The sequence below is a fragment of the Aotus nancymaae genome, unplaced genomic scaffold (assembly GCF_030222135.1).
Source record: "Aotus nancymaae isolate 86718 unplaced genomic scaffold, 86718_ANA_hifiasm-v0.15.2.pri h1tg000022l_1, whole genome shotgun sequence".
Classification (NCBI taxonomy): domain Eukaryota; kingdom Metazoa; phylum Chordata; class Mammalia; order Primates; family Aotidae; genus Aotus; species Aotus nancymaae.
In genome coordinates, this window is record NW_026988435.1 from 44,939,246 (window position 1) to 44,955,058 (window position 15,813).

The 15,813-nt window shown below is 51.8% G+C and overlaps 1 protein-coding gene across 6 annotated transcripts in view; it reads left to right on the forward strand.

Annotated features, from left to right (window-relative positions):
• The window catches only part of ABCG1 (ATP binding cassette subfamily G member 1), a 78,177-nt gene that overhangs the window by 20,360 nt on the left and 42,004 nt on the right, over positions 1–15,813 (forward strand). Inside the window, exon 1 of one of the 6 annotated variants that reach the window (XM_064380176.1) lies at positions 1,223–5,187. The exons of 3 other annotated variants lie outside the window; for them this stretch is intronic. In XM_064380176.1, the coding sequence (XP_064236246.1) occupies positions 5,112–5,187 (76 nt within the window). In that variant the 5' untranslated portion in view covers positions 1,223–5,111. Of the gene's footprint in view, positions 1–1,222; positions 5,188–14,845; positions 15,680–15,813 lie in introns of those variants that run through there. 2 more of the 6 variants (XM_064380177.1, XM_064380178.1) reach the window with 2 other exon arrangements.

Genomic DNA, 15,813 nt, shown 5'->3' on the forward strand with positions numbered 1-15,813 from the left:
AACGTAAGTGTGGCTTCATACCTTAGGCTTTAGAAATGAAAGGGAAAGAGCTGGGACATCGTCAGTGGCCAATGTTGACTTAGCGTTTCCTAGGAGCCGGGCGGTGTGTTCAGAACCTCACACCTGTGTGCTCCCGTGAGCCTCAGTGCTGCCCTTCGAGAGGGGCTGGGGAAGGGGAGGTACAGGGGGCTTGTCTGAGGTCACAGGGCTGTAAGCAGCAGACCCAAGAGGTGACCCAGGCAGCTGCCTCCAGAGCCCCACACTGGTCCCCCGGCTGGGCTACAGCTTGCCTTTGTGTGTCTTTGGGTGACCCATGCTCCTAGAGCTGGCTTCCAGTTGGGGCAGAAGGCCTTCCAGGGCCTGGCCCTGGCTAATAGGATGGCTACTGTTCAACTCTATGTGGTAGATGCTCACGCCACTCGGGTGATGAGCCTTTGTTACGTGGCCTCTTCAGAATCAGCGAGCTGGGCACGGGGCCTAAGCTCCAGAGGGTTCTTCTTCGGTCATTTTTGGGTGTCTGATGATTGATCGCCAGGCTTCCAGTGTATCACCACTCAAACTGGAGCCTCAGTAAGGGAGCATGATGTCATTTCATCCCCTGGGCCGCGGCTGTGGGAGCCCATGGTGCCTTCTGCAGGGCACTGGAGAAAGCTGTGCATGCTCATCTTGGGACAGGCAGGAGAGGAGGGCAGGTGGCAGGAGAGGAGGGCAGGTGGCAGAATAAGGGTGGCTGCAGCCTCCAGGTCACACAGTGTTATACCAGGCCACGGTGCCTGCCACGCTGGGTCTCCAACGGCCACACGGGGCACTGCTTCCATGTTATCAGTAAGGAAATTGTGGCCTAGAGAAAGATGGGCGATGAGTTCAAGTTCCCACTGCCAACAGGTGGGCCCCAGGGCCAAGCCTAGCGCAACTGACCCCTGGCTCCTCCTGTTTGCTCTTCAAGGTCATACGAAACAGCCAGTGACTGCCTAAGGCCATGGTCATTTGCAGTGAACTTGAAACATTAAAATGTTTACTGCCTTCACACTTATGCCTTAAAAAGTTGTTTGTTTTTTGAGATGGAGTCTTGCTTTGTCATCCAGGCTGGAGTGCAGTGGTGTGTTCTCAGCTCACTGCAACCTCCTCCTCCTGGGTTCAAGTGATTCTCCTGCCTCAGCCTCCCGCATAGCTGGGACTACAAGCGCCCACCACGCTTAGCTAATTTTTATGGTTTTAGTAGAGATGAGGTTTTGCCATGTTGGCTAGGCTGGTCTCGAACTCCTGACCTCAGGTGATCTGCCTGCCTCAGCCTCCCAAAGTGCTGAGATTATAGGCGTGAGTCACCATGCCCAACCAAAAAGTTGTTTTTAATGAGAATGAAGCCACATCGTTGAAAAGTCTGATGAGCTTGGGAGGTTGTTTAATGGCAGAGGCTACCAGCCAGGTCTCATGGCCTGGACCAGATAAGCCCCACTGTCCATCTTCTGGGAGAGTAAAGGTCGTGACCAGCATAGGCCACACTCACTCACACCCACCAGGTGTGTGTTCCCACACCACCCAGGGGACCGAGGGCACAGGTGGGCAGTTAGGAGGGAATTCAGGGCATGGGTGGACCCTCTGAAGGAATTCAGGAGGCTTGGGGTCCGGAATGGGCACTCTGGCCTGACAGTCAGCGGTCCTGGTGGACAGCATGTTGGTCTCTGGTGAACAGCATGTTGGGAATCTTATCTTGCTGACTTTCACAAGCACGTAGTGAGAGCACTGGCCACTTTCAGACGTGACTGCCTCTTAGGATTCTGATGGTGATGACCCTGGCTGGGCCACCAGCTTTCAGAATCCATTTATCCTAAAAACCAAGTGCACAGGAGATGCTTTTTCCCCATGACATCCATGAGCTTACCATAAACCGAAAGGGGGAGATGCATCAGAGTGTGTTTCTGTGGGGAGTTCAAAATTCCACAGGGCAGTAATCTCAGCACTTTGGGAGGCTGAGGCTGGTGAATTACTTGAGTTCAGGAGCTCAAGACTGGCCTGGCCAACAAGATGAAACCCCGTCTTTACTGAAAATACAAAAATTAGCAGGGCGTGGAGGTGCATGCCTGTAATCCCAGCTACTCAGGAGGCCGAGGCACGAGAATCATTTTAACCTGAGAGACAGGGGTTGCAGTGAGCTGAGATCATGCCACTGCATTCACAGCCTGGGTGACAGAGTGAGACCCTGTCTCAAAAACAAAAAACAATCCATAGGGCATTTATAATTTTATACTGTTTCCTAAGAGATTCTCTTGTATTAAAAATGCCCTTCTGGGTGCAGTAGCTCACACCTGTAATCCCAGCACTTTGTGGGGCTTGAGGCAGGAGGATTGCTTGAGGGCAGGAGGTTGAGACCAGCCTGGGCATCAGAGACCCTATCTCTCTCTCTTAAAAAAAAAAAAAATAGCCAGGCATGGTGCGTGCCTGTGGCCTCAGTTACTTGGGAGGCTGAGGTGAGAGGATGACTTGAGGCCAGGAGGTTGAGGCTGCAGTGAGTCATTATCACACCACTGCACTCCAGCCTGAACAACAGACGAGACCTGGTCTCAAAAAAAAAAAGAACTCCCTGTGGTGTTTTTGGTTATTTGTTTTACAAACATGCCTGCTGTTGAGAGGACAAAGCGATGAAATCCCATTCTAAAACACATGGGGCAGCCTCAAGGTAGACTCCAGTACATTTTAAGCAAAGTTACAAAGCAAGTGCAGTTCTTACCAGTGCATTTTGATTTCCTAAGTTTCCTTTAGGGAATATTGGCTTTTTAAAAAGACTGTACAGTAGGCCTGGCATAGTGGCTCAGGGCTATAATCCCAGCACCTTGGGTGGCCAAGGTGGGAGGATTGCTTGAGCCCAGGAGTTCAAGGCAGGCCAGCCTCAGCAACATAGCGAGACCCTGTCTCTACAGAAAATAAGATAAGCAGAGCACAGTGGAACGCAGCTGTAGTCCCAGCCACCTAGGAGGCTGATCAGGGAGGACTGCTTGAACCTAGGAGTTCAAGGCTGCAGTGAGCTATGAGCACTGCTGCATACTCCAGCCTGGATGACAGCAGAGACCCTGTCCCTGAAAACAAAGCAAAAACTCAAACTGTACAATGAGAGAGGAGTAGGGAGCTGTATCGTAGATGTGTGGCATCTGGAACAAGCAGCGACCCTGCGGAGGGAGGAAGGAGCATGGGGAGAGGTGGCGGGTGACATGGCTGCTGGAGAACGCTGGTCTTTCGGGCGCGTTCATTCTGTGCCGGCTCTTGTTATTTCACGATTTCCACACCCCAGTCCTTTCAAGCCAACCGTGAACTGGGGCAATGACCTACTGACTTGTTTGTTGTGTTTTTTGGTTTTTGTGCCTCCAGAGGCTGCAGTGCGACGAGGCAATCAAGCGAGCTCCACCGTGGCCCTGAGGGCTTGAGAAAATGCAGGTGGCCGGGCCGCGCTCAGTGGGTGTGAGTGAGCAGGTGTGGGGCGGGCAGGGTTCCGTGTCTCATAAGTAAGGGGCGATGCTGCTGTTGCTGGTCCGGGGATCCCACTTTGAGAACTGCTGAATTAGACTAAAGAGGAGTTGATGGCCATGTAGGAGCCACCCTGGGCGCTGGAAAAGCTGGCGCAGGAGGTGGTGTCACCCGCGTTTGCACTGGAGGCAGGAGCTAGGGGCCTGCTCTCCCAAGGTAGGCAACCTCTGCATCTCCCAGCTCCCAGGGCTTCAAAGTCAGCTTTCCTTGTGAACCTGGATGGTCAGACAGAGATGAAGATGGCTGCTTTGTGAGGGACAGCAGGGCCAGGTGGTGCCTCACAAATTGCACTGTGAATCTGGGGAGACTGTTGGCCCCTTCCCTCTGCAGGGATGGGAGTAAAAGCTCGTGTCCTCCAGGGTACCTCCTCTGGAGCAGTGGACTGCTATATGCCAGGGAACAGGGCAGAAACGCCTGGACTCAGCAATTCATATTATTATTTAAGAGAGTGTAAATTTTGTTTTTATCTTAATCTGATGCACACAACCGTATTTTGATAATGTGTGTGTGTGTGTGTGTGTGTGTGTGTGTGTGTGTGCTGGTTTGCAATATCACCTGGGCGGGATAAAGACGATTAGGTTTCTTTCTGCTTATTTGTGAAACCGGTTCAAGCTGCAGTAAGATTTTCATGATCTCCGGCGTCATCTGATGTATCCCCAGCCAGTTCCTCTGTCAAATCTGGAAAGACGGTAGTTGCCGAGGGGCCGAAACAGAGGATTGGCGTGGGAGTGGAGGCATGTCTGTTGCAGGATTCCTGAGGCCCCGTCCGGACAGCGGCGGTGGAGAAAAGCGAAGAGAGGTGCAGTTCTGTCTAACCTGGTCATTTTCTTTCCTCTTCTGTAAGCCCTCTTTATCTTTGGCTCAAAACAAGTTTTGTTTTAAATTGCTCTCTTCTTGCTAAAGCATCACTGTAAGTGACAGAATTATTTGCAGAGGCTGGAACGTGAGGTTGGCTGGGGGTGCACAGGGCATCCTAGGGGTGGACATGGGGGCTCACAGGGGGTTGAAAGGGACACCCAGACCCTGAACTTCCCTTGTCCCCTCCCAGTGCAAGGTTCTGACGAGAGCCTGCCTGAGCCATTCAGTATTTAGTAACACTCGATCCTAACAGAAGAAGGTCCGGCATTTCCACAGTCCTCTGTGCCAGCTCTAGGGACCGGATGACTACACGGTCAACACAGCCATTGCCTTGCCAATAAACTGATGAAACTAAAAGACCTCAAAAGCTTCTTCTCTTCTGCACTGCATTTCCTAAAGTCGAGTTTACAGTCTTGTCTTACTTTGCAATCCCCACTCTTTTTTTCTGGGTGAAGAAATTGAACTTTTCCTCATCTAAGATGATGGCAGATTTTGAGTTGCAAGCATCGCAATTCATGAATTTTAAAAATTATCCCTGGAACAGGGACATGGCCGTGGTGGTCTGAGAATGAGCTGGGTGGTGCGAAGCCTTCTTGCCACTGCCACTCAGGGACAGGGCTGTTTACATGACATCCATTTCCCAGCCACAAAAAGCTTGGGAAACACCCAGTTAGAGCTGAAAGTGACCTTCACTGTGGGGGAAGCACACTCGCAAATGAAACAAGTATAGGCAGATGAAATCCCCAGCTGCTGATGGAAGTCGAGCTTCAGAGAGGGCTGTTGACTTGGCTGGAGCCATCCATAGAGGGGGTGAGTCGAAACCATGAGTGAGAACTCCATGTGGGAATCCGCCACCTGCTGAGGGTGACCCCCAGGGAGAGGACCTCCTTCCCCAGTCCTTTCCCAGCTCTGCCCCCGCACACTCCACAAGCTCAGGGCCGCAGTGGGAGTTGAGTGTTTGGAGTGAAGAGTGGTGTTTGCCAGACCTTGTGTTCCCTGGGGCTGCATTGGGGGGGGTGGGGGGGTGACTCCTCCAGTGAATCTAGACACCCCACGCTTTGTACCAGGGAGTGGATAAGGTGATATGAACTTCTGAATCCGAGGATGTCTGAAAAGCCACAGATGTCTAAAGAAAACAGGATTTACTTAGAGAGTTGAGCCTTTCCACTGGCTCGGATATAGGTCTGATTACAAGGAATCTGGTGGGTTGCAGTGGTACTTACAAAAATTATTAAGGAACCAGAAAATTGCATTCTTCTCCAACTAGCTTTAGGCATTCAGCCCAGATACAAGGATTATGAAACTTAAAAAACAGCATCTTAAGCCCAACTTAACCCCAAAACCGTATCTTAGCCTCAGTGAAGCGTTCTTGGAGGGTGGGTGCAGCCACACACCCTGCAAACTGGTTCAGACGAGATGGCCTCCCTGGACAACCATGGGGACAGAAAGAAGCAGGACAGAGGGCACAGGAGAGACAAGACCGAGCTGGTTCCCACGTGTGTGGGGGAGGCAGGGATGGCCCAGAGGCTGGCTCTGCAAAGGGGAACCACATCGGAGACAGAGAAGAGAGGGCAGCTCACAGCCGAGATGAGACCAGGAGAGTTGGGGCGGTAGTTCCTTATCTGTTCCTGAGATTCACCCTTTCTGAAAATCATCTGCACATCTAAGCCTCTTGGTGCAACTCCAATGAGGAGGGGACCAGGCACCAGGCAGCAGAAAGTGCTGACTTGGCAGCACAAGACCCCATGGCCGGACCCTTCTCCCTCGGAATGGCCTGGAACTCGATCAAGAACAGCAGCCCCGGGAGCATCCTAGAGAGGTGGGGGCAGGTGGGGGACATGGCGAGGGAGGGAGTGGTGGCTCTGGGCGGGTGGCAAGAGCCAGCTGATGAGGACGGGGAGGGAGGTCCCTTCTCCACCCATCCGCACTGACATCTGGGGTACTCATTTAAGCTACAGATGCCAGCCTTTGGATTCGCAGAATGGCAGTGACTGAATTTACCATCCAAACACTTCAAAGAATAAATGCACCAATTTTTACAGAGGCTGTACATACAAAGCCATTTCTCAAGAGAAATGATAGTTGTCACTGGATATAGGATAGCTTTGGAAAAGAATGACGATGGAGATATTTGTCACCTCTTTAAGATACTGGCAAAACAATAAAGGTGTTCTAATAATTTACCTGTTAATAAATATTTTCATAAAATAATCTCAGTCGATGTGCAAAAGTAATAAATAGTTCTGCTTTACTCAGACGGCTGAGAAAGAGATTCTCAGTTCCAGCTTTGCCTCACTGACACACAGGGATGGGGTGTCACTTCATGAGCTTTCTGGTTTCTCCATCACTTTACCTTTCAGAAAGAAACAAATGTAATTTCAGGATACAATGGCGTATGTGCAGATATATGCGTATGTATGGATTTATGCTTCTATACATAAAGGCATACATGCATCGTTATATTTTGATGAAAGCACTTTTTTAAGTTAGAAAAAGGCCTTAAAGATTCATATAGTCCATTCTCCTCATTTTATGGATTAGAAACCCAAGGCCCAGGCTAAGATTTTTGGTTTAAAATAAAAGTTCTTGAGATTAAATTCTGGTACTGCCACATCTAAGTTTGAATCTTATATGCCTGTGTTTATTTTATTCTGAGCAAGAAGGTTTGAATCCATCATTCATTAAAAAGTCTCAGGTAACCAGATGGGGATAAGTTTTTAAAAGGCAAAAAAAAAAAAAAAAAAAAAAAAAGAGGCCTGGCGAGGTGGCTCCAGCACTTTGGGAGTCGGAGGTAGTCAGATCACCTGCAGTCAGGAGTTTGAGACCAGCCTGGCCAACATGGTAAAACACCGCCTCTATTAAAAGTACAAAAATTAGCCAGGTGTGGTGGTGCACACCTGTAATCCCAGCTACTCGGGAGGCTGAGGCAGGAGAATGGCTTTAACATGGGAGCCAAGATTGTGGCTTTGCACTCCAGCCTGGGTGACAGAGCAAGACTCCATCTCAAAAAAAAAAAAAAAAAAAAAAAAATCCTACAACTAAAATGATGCGACAGGACTTAGAATTTGACTATAATTTTAAAACTATTCTAAAGAAAATTTGTTTTACTTAAGTTAGATGTGACTGTCTAAGGTAAGATATATGAACTATTATAAATTTCCCAGAAACAATGTCTAGCTTGTCCCCTTTCTGTTTCTCGGTGGGTTTGTGTCTTTCTCCAACTGAGTAATTTTCAGGGTGAAAATAGTTGAGATTCTTTTTCTATTTTCATTATGGGGAAAAGCATCCTTTCTTCATTCAACAAACTTGTTATCTGTTATGAGCAAAGTAGTTTCGCTCAGTCTTGGGCAGGAAAAAGTAAAGAAAGCATGTCCCTCAACCCTCAAGTGTTTATAATTAACAGGGACACAGGGAGCTCTCGCTATCGGGCAGCGGTTCTCTAAGACGGTGAACAATGCCTGGAGAACGGTTATAGGAATTGGAGGAGAGATGAGCTTTGGAGGAATCACAGGCTTTGGGAAAGGCCACAGGAGGGGCCAAACCGGGGCACAAATGTGGTTGGTGGAGACCTGAGTGGGTGTGGTGTTTAGAATTTTGGTACTGGGAGAGTGTGGTGATGGGCAGTGTTGGAAATGGACTTTCTGGGAAGCATTTGGGTGAAGATCTTGGGGTAGAATGGTGACTGCGATGTAGTGGGTTGATGGCAACCCTCCAAAATGGTACATAGATGTCCCAGCTCTCAGAACCTGTAAATGTGACCTTATTGAGAACAAGGGTGTTTGCACATAGATGTCATTAAGTTAAGGATTTCCAGATGGGGCCACCCTGGATGACGATGCAGTCAAAATCCAAGGACATGTTTTTACAAGAGAAGGGGAGGAGAAAAAGCCACAGAGACACAGGTGAGGAGAGACAGAGACGCAGGGGAGGAGAGACAGAGACGCAGGGGAGGAGAGACAGAGACGCAGGAGAGGAGAGACAGAGACGCAGGGGAGGAGAGACAGAGACGCAGGGGAGGAGAGACAGACGCAGGGGAGGACAGACAGAGACTCAGGGGAGGAGAGACAGAGACGCAGGAGAGGAGAGACAGAGACGCAGGGGAGGAGAGACAGAGATGCGTGGAGAAGACAGCCCATGAAGCTGGAGGCAGCCATTGGAGTGCCGCAGCCACAGCCCGCAGACACCTGGGGCCAGCAAGAGCTGGGAGAGGCAAGGAAGACCCTCCCCTGGAGCCTCCGGAGGGAGCGCTCTGCCCCCAGAACTGGGAACAGCACATTGTGTGGCATTTTCGTTTGGCTGCCTGAGGCCACTAATATTATACAAAAGTAAAGGAAGCAGAGAAGGGCATGAGAGAGCAACATTTTGAAAAAGAAAAGTGGTAGGAAGCACAGAGAGGAGGCGGAGCAAGGAAAACTGTGAGACGCCACCCGTGGCGGGCGCAGGGGCAGCCACGCAGACGTCACATGGCTCCATGAAGCCGAGTTGAAGGTGTGCCCTCTGTGGTCCAGCGTTTTCATTTTGACCTGAATGCAGTGCTCTCAGCAGCACTGTTTATAACAACAAGAAGACTGGATACGACCCAAACGCTCATTGAAAGAAGAGTGAATAAGTCGGGCAGGTGTGGTGGTTCATGCCCAAAATCCCAGAACTTTGGGGGGCCAAGGTGGGTGAATTGTTTGAGCCCAGGAGTTCAACACCAGCCTGGGCAACATGGTGAAACCCTGCCTCTACAAAATAAAAAAATAAATAAAAACATTTAAAAAACCTAGATGGGTGTGGTGGTGCACACCTATAGTTCCAGCTACTCAGGAGGCTGAGGGGAGATGTTTTTGGACTAGGGAGATTGAGGTTGCAGTGAGCCATGACCGCACCACTGCACTCTGGCCTGGGTGACAGAGCAAGACCCTGTCTCCAAAAAAAAGAAAAAGAAGAATGAATAAATGAACCGTGATGGGTCCCACAGTGAAATGTTACAGGGCCCAGAAGAGACGCGAAGCACAGCTACAGCTATCCACAAGAACAGATCTCAGGGACAAAGCGACACGGAGTGAGGAAGAGCAATTCCTAGAATACACACAGTTCTGTGGCCCCAAGAGGCAGTCAGCTTTGGTTTTTCCAAACATTTTTTGCCATTTCCAAACTTCCAAACGTTCAAGAGTCACCAAAATTGTTAAAGGATAAATATGAATGTTCTACAAGGTAAAGAAAAACAGGGGAGTAATACCATTCAGGAGAGTGGTGACATCTGGTGAAGGCGGGGGACTGGGGTGGAGGGGGGGCGCGGTCTGGGGTGGGGGTGGTGGGGGGCGCGGCCTGGGGAGCGCTGCTGAGGTGGCTGCCGGGCTGGCTGGTGGCACATACAGGTTCACTTCTTTTTCTTCCTCGGATCTCACAATAAGTCATCTGCACAGAGAGTAAGTGTCATGTTGTCTGTGGACTCTGGAGTCAGACCGCTCAGTTTAGGTTCTGTTTCTGCTCAGTTTCGCTTCTGCTTACTGGCTGTGGTTCTTGGGGAAGGTTATTTCAGGTCTCTGGTGCCTCAGTTTTCTCATCTTACAGATTTTATAAATGGGTGTATTGAAATATGGACCTTGCAGGGTTCTGGTGAGAAGTAAATGAGTTACATGGTGAGAATGGAGTGAGTGAATGTGCGCGAAAGCGTGGAATCGTGCCTGAGGCATAGCAGATCTGTATAAGCATCAGGTATTGTCATCATCAGCATCACCATTTTGTAAAACTAAGGCAGTTTGAAATCAGAGAAGAAAAAGGAAGGTAAGGAGCTGTAAAGCAGTGAGAGGGAGGGCTGGGTGCGGTGGCTCACACCTGTAATCCTAGCACTTTGGGAGGCCCAGGCGAGCAGATCATGAGGTCAGGAGTTTGAGACCAGCCTGGCCAACATGGTGAAGCCCCATCTCTACTAAAAATTAAAAAATGCTGGGCATGGTGGTGTGATCCTGTAGCCCAGCTACTCGGGAGGCTGAGGCAGGAGAATTGCTTGAACCTGGGAGGTGGAGTTTGCAGTGATCCAAGATCGCACCACTGCACTCCAGCCTGGGCAACAGAGTGAGACTCCGTTTTAAAAAAAAAAAAAAAAAAAGTAACAGGGAGATGAAGAGTCCTTGCTGGGGGAGGAAGGTGCCCCTGTGGTGTTTGTCTTGGGTCATGTGTCAACACCTATGGGGGGCAGGGAGAGGGGTGTTTAAGGATTCTAAGTCTAAACCACTGAGGACACTTGGGGACAGGAGGAGAGATGAAGTCTGGGAGAGGAACTGAGGGTTTCTAGTTGGGCATGTTGACCTTCTCCTGGGGTGACACACACCCAGTTGAAGCCATGTTCCCGGGGACAAGCAGAGTGGACTCAGCACGTTGGGGACTTCAGTGCTTCCAGTCTTATTCTGAAGGCATTATAGAATAGAAGCCAGATCCAAACCGGTTCATGTCCCCTTCACAGACAGGTGCCCCAGTAGTCTTTGGTTTCCCGTGGGTGCTGTGGGCATCCTGCATGGAGGAGGACTCCAGGGTCCCAGGGATAGGCAGCCGCATGCAGTGGCGCCCAAACATGGGGAGCACACTCCAGCTGAAAATGGGGCTGGGGGCTCCCAGTGAATGAGTCAGGGGCCGCCCACGAGCTTCCCTGCAGGCCTCCTCCGGTGGCTGCTTGTGGTCATTGAGAGTTTAGTTCTTTGGGTCACACATACAGTGAGCGCCGATGGACAGGACTTGCCTGCGTGAGGTCAGGGTCTCTTCCGCGGTGCCCCCCATGTGGGCCATTTCTGAGTCTCATTTCACTGATCAGGATATAACACAAACTTCCTGTGTCTGTCTTGCAGTTACCCCTTTCCTCCCTGGCACGCTGTGCTGCTGGCATGGGGGCTGGGTCAGGAGCCCAACAAGGGGTATGTGGAGGGTATAGTAAGGTGGTCCCCGGACCCCGGAGGGATCAGCTTAGGAGAGATGCACCAGGCGAAAGGAAGCAACAGCAGCGAAAAGTGGCATTGCTGGCAGGAACAGCAGGGATCGCAACACGAGGGCAACAGCAGAAAGGAACACGGGGCAGCCCAGCACCCAGCAGACACCAGCTTGCCAGGACGGGCAGCCCAGGGCCCAGCAGACTCCAACTTGCCAGGAGGGGCAACCCAGCGCCCAGCAGACTCCAACTTGCCCGACAGGGGCAGCCCAGTGCCCAGCGGACTCCAACTTGCCAGGAGGGGCAGCCCAGTGCCCAGCAGACTCCAACTTGCCAAGAGGGCAGCCCAGCACCCAGAAGACACCAACTTGCCAGGAGGGGCAGCCCAGTGCCCAGCAGACACCAACTTGCCAGGAGGGGCAGCCCAGTGCCCAGCAGACACCAACTTGCTGGTAGGGGCAGCCCAGCACCCAGAAGACACCAACTTGCCAGGAGGGGCAGCCCAGTGCCCAGCAGACTCCAACTTGCTGGGAGGGGCAGCCCAGTGCCCAGCAGACACCAACTTGCCAGGAGGGGCAGCCCAGTGCCCAGCAGACACCAACTTGCCGACTGTAGCCCTGTGAGGACTCGGGCTGTCACTATCTCCTCCGGATAACAGAGGCCCACAGCCCGTGACTACCCAGGAGGGAAGCAGGATTCGGAGCTGACTAGTTCAGCTGCACACCTGACTGTTCTGCCTTTCCTGATGGTGAAATGATGAGTCTGCAAATCGAAATAGATGGGAATGGCCCTGGTGCTTGGAAGAAGATGTGCTTCAGGTTTGGCTGGAAAGGGAGGACCTGTGTTCATGGAGGACCTGAGGACCCGTGTTCACGGAGGACCCGCATCCATGGAGGACCCACGTTCATGGAGGACCCGTGTTCATGGAGGACCTGAGGACCTGTGTTGTTCATGGAGGACCTGTGTTCATGGAGGACCTGTGTTCATGGAGGACCCACGTTCACGGAGGACCCGTGTTCATGGAGGACCCACGTTCACGGAGGACCCGTGTTCATGGAGGACCTGAGGACCTGTGTTGTTCATGGAGGACCTGTGTTCATGGAGGCCCAACCAGGTGACAAACGCGTCACAGTCCTGATCTCATTTTGTCTCCTCAGCAGCGCCAGGTGGAGGGAGGTACATATTGTTACCCCAACTTACAGATGAGATAGCAGCGGCTCAGCGAGATACACTAAGTTGCCTTAAGTCCGAAGATGAATAAGGGCTGAATGTGGGATTTGAGCTGTGGCCAGCCACCCTATGAAGTTTACTTGCTTCTTGGGGCCACAGAACTGGCTCAATGAGTGGACAGGACGAGGTTGGGATGAGGATAGGGTGGTAGTTCTCGATGGGATGAACGGCAGCGGCCAACATGTATTTGGAGACCCTGACCAGGCCAGCCTGGAGTGGGGGAAGTGGAGGCGAGGTGGAGGAAATGGGAGACGGGTCTGGAAGGGCCTAATTATAGAAAGAAGGCCTTGAACCCCAGGCCTAGGCACAGAGTCAGTCCTGGAGGGAGACAGTGGGGGCCTAGCCAGAGAGAGCTGGGAGACCGTCGGAATCCCACTGGAGCCCCTGCTGTTCCTGGGCGGGCCACACCAGCACTGGCCCTGGGCATGGGAGGGCCTCCCAAGTCATGTGCGGGCCCAAAGTGCTTGCCGTGTTTTACAAGTCAAGTGCAGAGCCAAGGCCCAAGGCTCGCACGTGGCATCCTCTCGGTGTCTGTCTGCTCTGGAAGGACCAGGGAGTCTCAGGAAGCTGGGTTCAGAGGCATCCCTCTGCTTGGTGGCCACCCTGGCCATGCCACTGGGTTGCTGGAAATCCCAGCTGTGGAAACGGAACCACTGCTTCTGAAGCTGTCCCCGCAATGCTCCTGGGATGTGACCATGCATGGGGGCAAGAGTTTAATGAGAGCATCTCCAGCTCTGTTCCATCGCCTGGATGAGAAGGAGCTGTTGGCTGCCATTCTCTTCAGAAATCTCATTAATGTAAACGTTCAGGGAGAGTGCTAAGGCCTGGTGGTTGTCAGCCAACTCCTGCTTCTGGAAGCGTTCCAAATCTCCCTGCACCTACCATTGTGAGTGTGCTGGATTTCTGCTTCTTTTTCCTTTTTATTTCAGAGTTTGAATTTGCGTTTGTGAGGGTAGTAATTTGATATATTAGAGCAGTGATCATGGCTTTCATTAAGCAGAATGCAGCTCCTCGAGGTCTGTGTGTGGATGGGCCAAGTGCGAGCCAGCGCGTGGGGCTGGGCTGCCCGAGAGTGAGAAGAAACATAAAGCCAGGGCCACCGGGAAGCTGGGGCAGGTCAGGGACAATTCTTTTGTTGTCCTGTTTGAGTCTCAGCCGTGGCTGCTCTGGAGGGTCTCTGGCTTCTGGCTGGCATTAGACTATGATTTTTCTTCAGTGGAGGTGACTCTGATGTCATTCAGATTGGAGGTGTGTCCCAAAGAAACCTTTAATCACAGAACAGGTGCTTCGAAGGACAAGGGGCTCCTTCCTGGCCCAGTGACTGCAGGGTGGGGGTCACCCTCCCATTGCCTGGCCTTCCCTGCTACTTCCCAAGCAACCCCCTCTTGGGTTTGGCATTTTGAGGGTTCCCCACATGGATCGTAACCCCTGTTGGCAATAGGTTTAGGAAAGCCCTCCTCCCTGATGTCATCCCAGGCCAGGTGGTGTTCGGGTGAGTGAGGTTCTGGTGCCTGGGGAAGGTGCTGCTTGAGAACTGAGTGGCAAGAAGTTTCATGCCAGCAGCTGCCAACTCTGTGTTCTGCAGAGCACCTGGCAGGAGTGACCCACCTTCCCAGTCCCGGCATGCCTGGATGCCACATTAGCACGCAGGGATGGACAAGTTTGGAGCTTCAGGACGCAGTGGGTGAGGTGTCTAAGATCCAGATGTTGGCCTTGGATCAGCTGGTGGGACAAAGGCTGTTCCCAGGGATTGCACCTGCCTGGCCCTGCATCAAGGGAGGGTCCTTTCAGCCGGAAGTGCCAGTTGGCAGAGCTGGGGTAAAGGGCAGAAACATAAAAACCAGCTCAGCAACAGCTTCAGCTAAGGCAGATGCCAACAGCAGATTAGAGCGCCAGACCAGAGATGAGCCGGCACCAGTGTTGGGGGAGGATCTCCCCAGCCATCATGTGGGCTGGGGGGAAGCTAGGACCCCACTTGGTACAATTCAACCAGATACAGAAGAATGTGCATTCCATCACGTGGGTTCTGTTTCTCTCCTGAATCCTCTGTCAAGAGCCCCTTTGAGTCTTGGTGGAGAAAAATGCCTTCATTTGGCCAGACCCACCCAGCAGTGGCCGTCATGATGCCATTGGATCCCCAGGCAAGCAGCCCCTCCGAGAGAGAGAGAGGGGCTTGGAAGACCGGGTGTGACCCCCGTGACACTCTGGTTCCCAGGGAACCCTAAAGGGAAACTGCATATGAGGGACTCCACTGAGGGACCCCTGGCATCACCATGCCACTGCGCCCCTTGTCTGCATGGTAACTGGGCTTTGAAAGAGATCAGTGGATCTGCCAGCTGTTACTGTTGGGGTTACAAGGAAGTGAGGAAGTCTTATGTGCCTCCTTGGGGTGCCTCAGGGAGACTGAACATTATTTTGCACCATATTTATTGATGTAACTACTCCCCTTCACTTGTGGGATGCTGGCCTGCGCATAGCACAGTTCAAAATATCCGATCCGAGCGGGCAGGAAGGAGACAGCTGCTGTTGCTTAAAGTTAGGGGCAGAGATGAGACTCGAGATGAAGAAGCTGGTGAAGGAAAGGGATTGGGGCAGCGGAGGAATGGAGAAATGGACAGAAGGATGGACAGGGAATGCTGCCATGAGGGAGACCCCCAAACCAGGATGACGCTTCACAGGGAGGCTCTGAGGAAGAAAGGATGAAGAAAATAGTCCTTGGCTGTGGTCGGGTGACCATGTTAAAGCCATTAAAGTCCAGCGCGGAAAAGCCACACCGATGCTTGCAGCTTTGCCCGTTGTCCAGCCGTCTTCGGAGCACAGCGTCTGTTCGCAATCCAGCAGCAGGTTTTCATAGTCTGACAAATTAAATCAGCTGTTCTCCTGGCGCCAGAGTGGGCCTCCTGCCCCCACTTGCTGCGGGGTGGCCTGGTCTTTGGACACGAGGTGGTAAATGATGCTGTCTTCATCTTAGGAGTGGTTCTTGCTCCCTGTGACTTACAATCCTCACGTGTGTTTTCAGACCCATTTTGATGTTACTAAGCCCAGCTTCCCAGACCTGCTTCCTGTTCTTGTTGCACAAACCCCGCTTCCTGTTTTAGAAGGTGCAAAAAGCAAGAAGAAAGAGGATTGATCAGCGCATGGCTTTGCCACATAATGAAAATGGAGGTGGGTGATGAGAAGGCCCTTGGGCATTAGGGGGAAGAAACAGGCAGGGCTGATAGGAAATGTCACTGGGTGTCATGGAATATGGATTTCTATCCTTTCCCTTAAGCTTGCTCTTGGGGAGGGAGGAAGAGGGG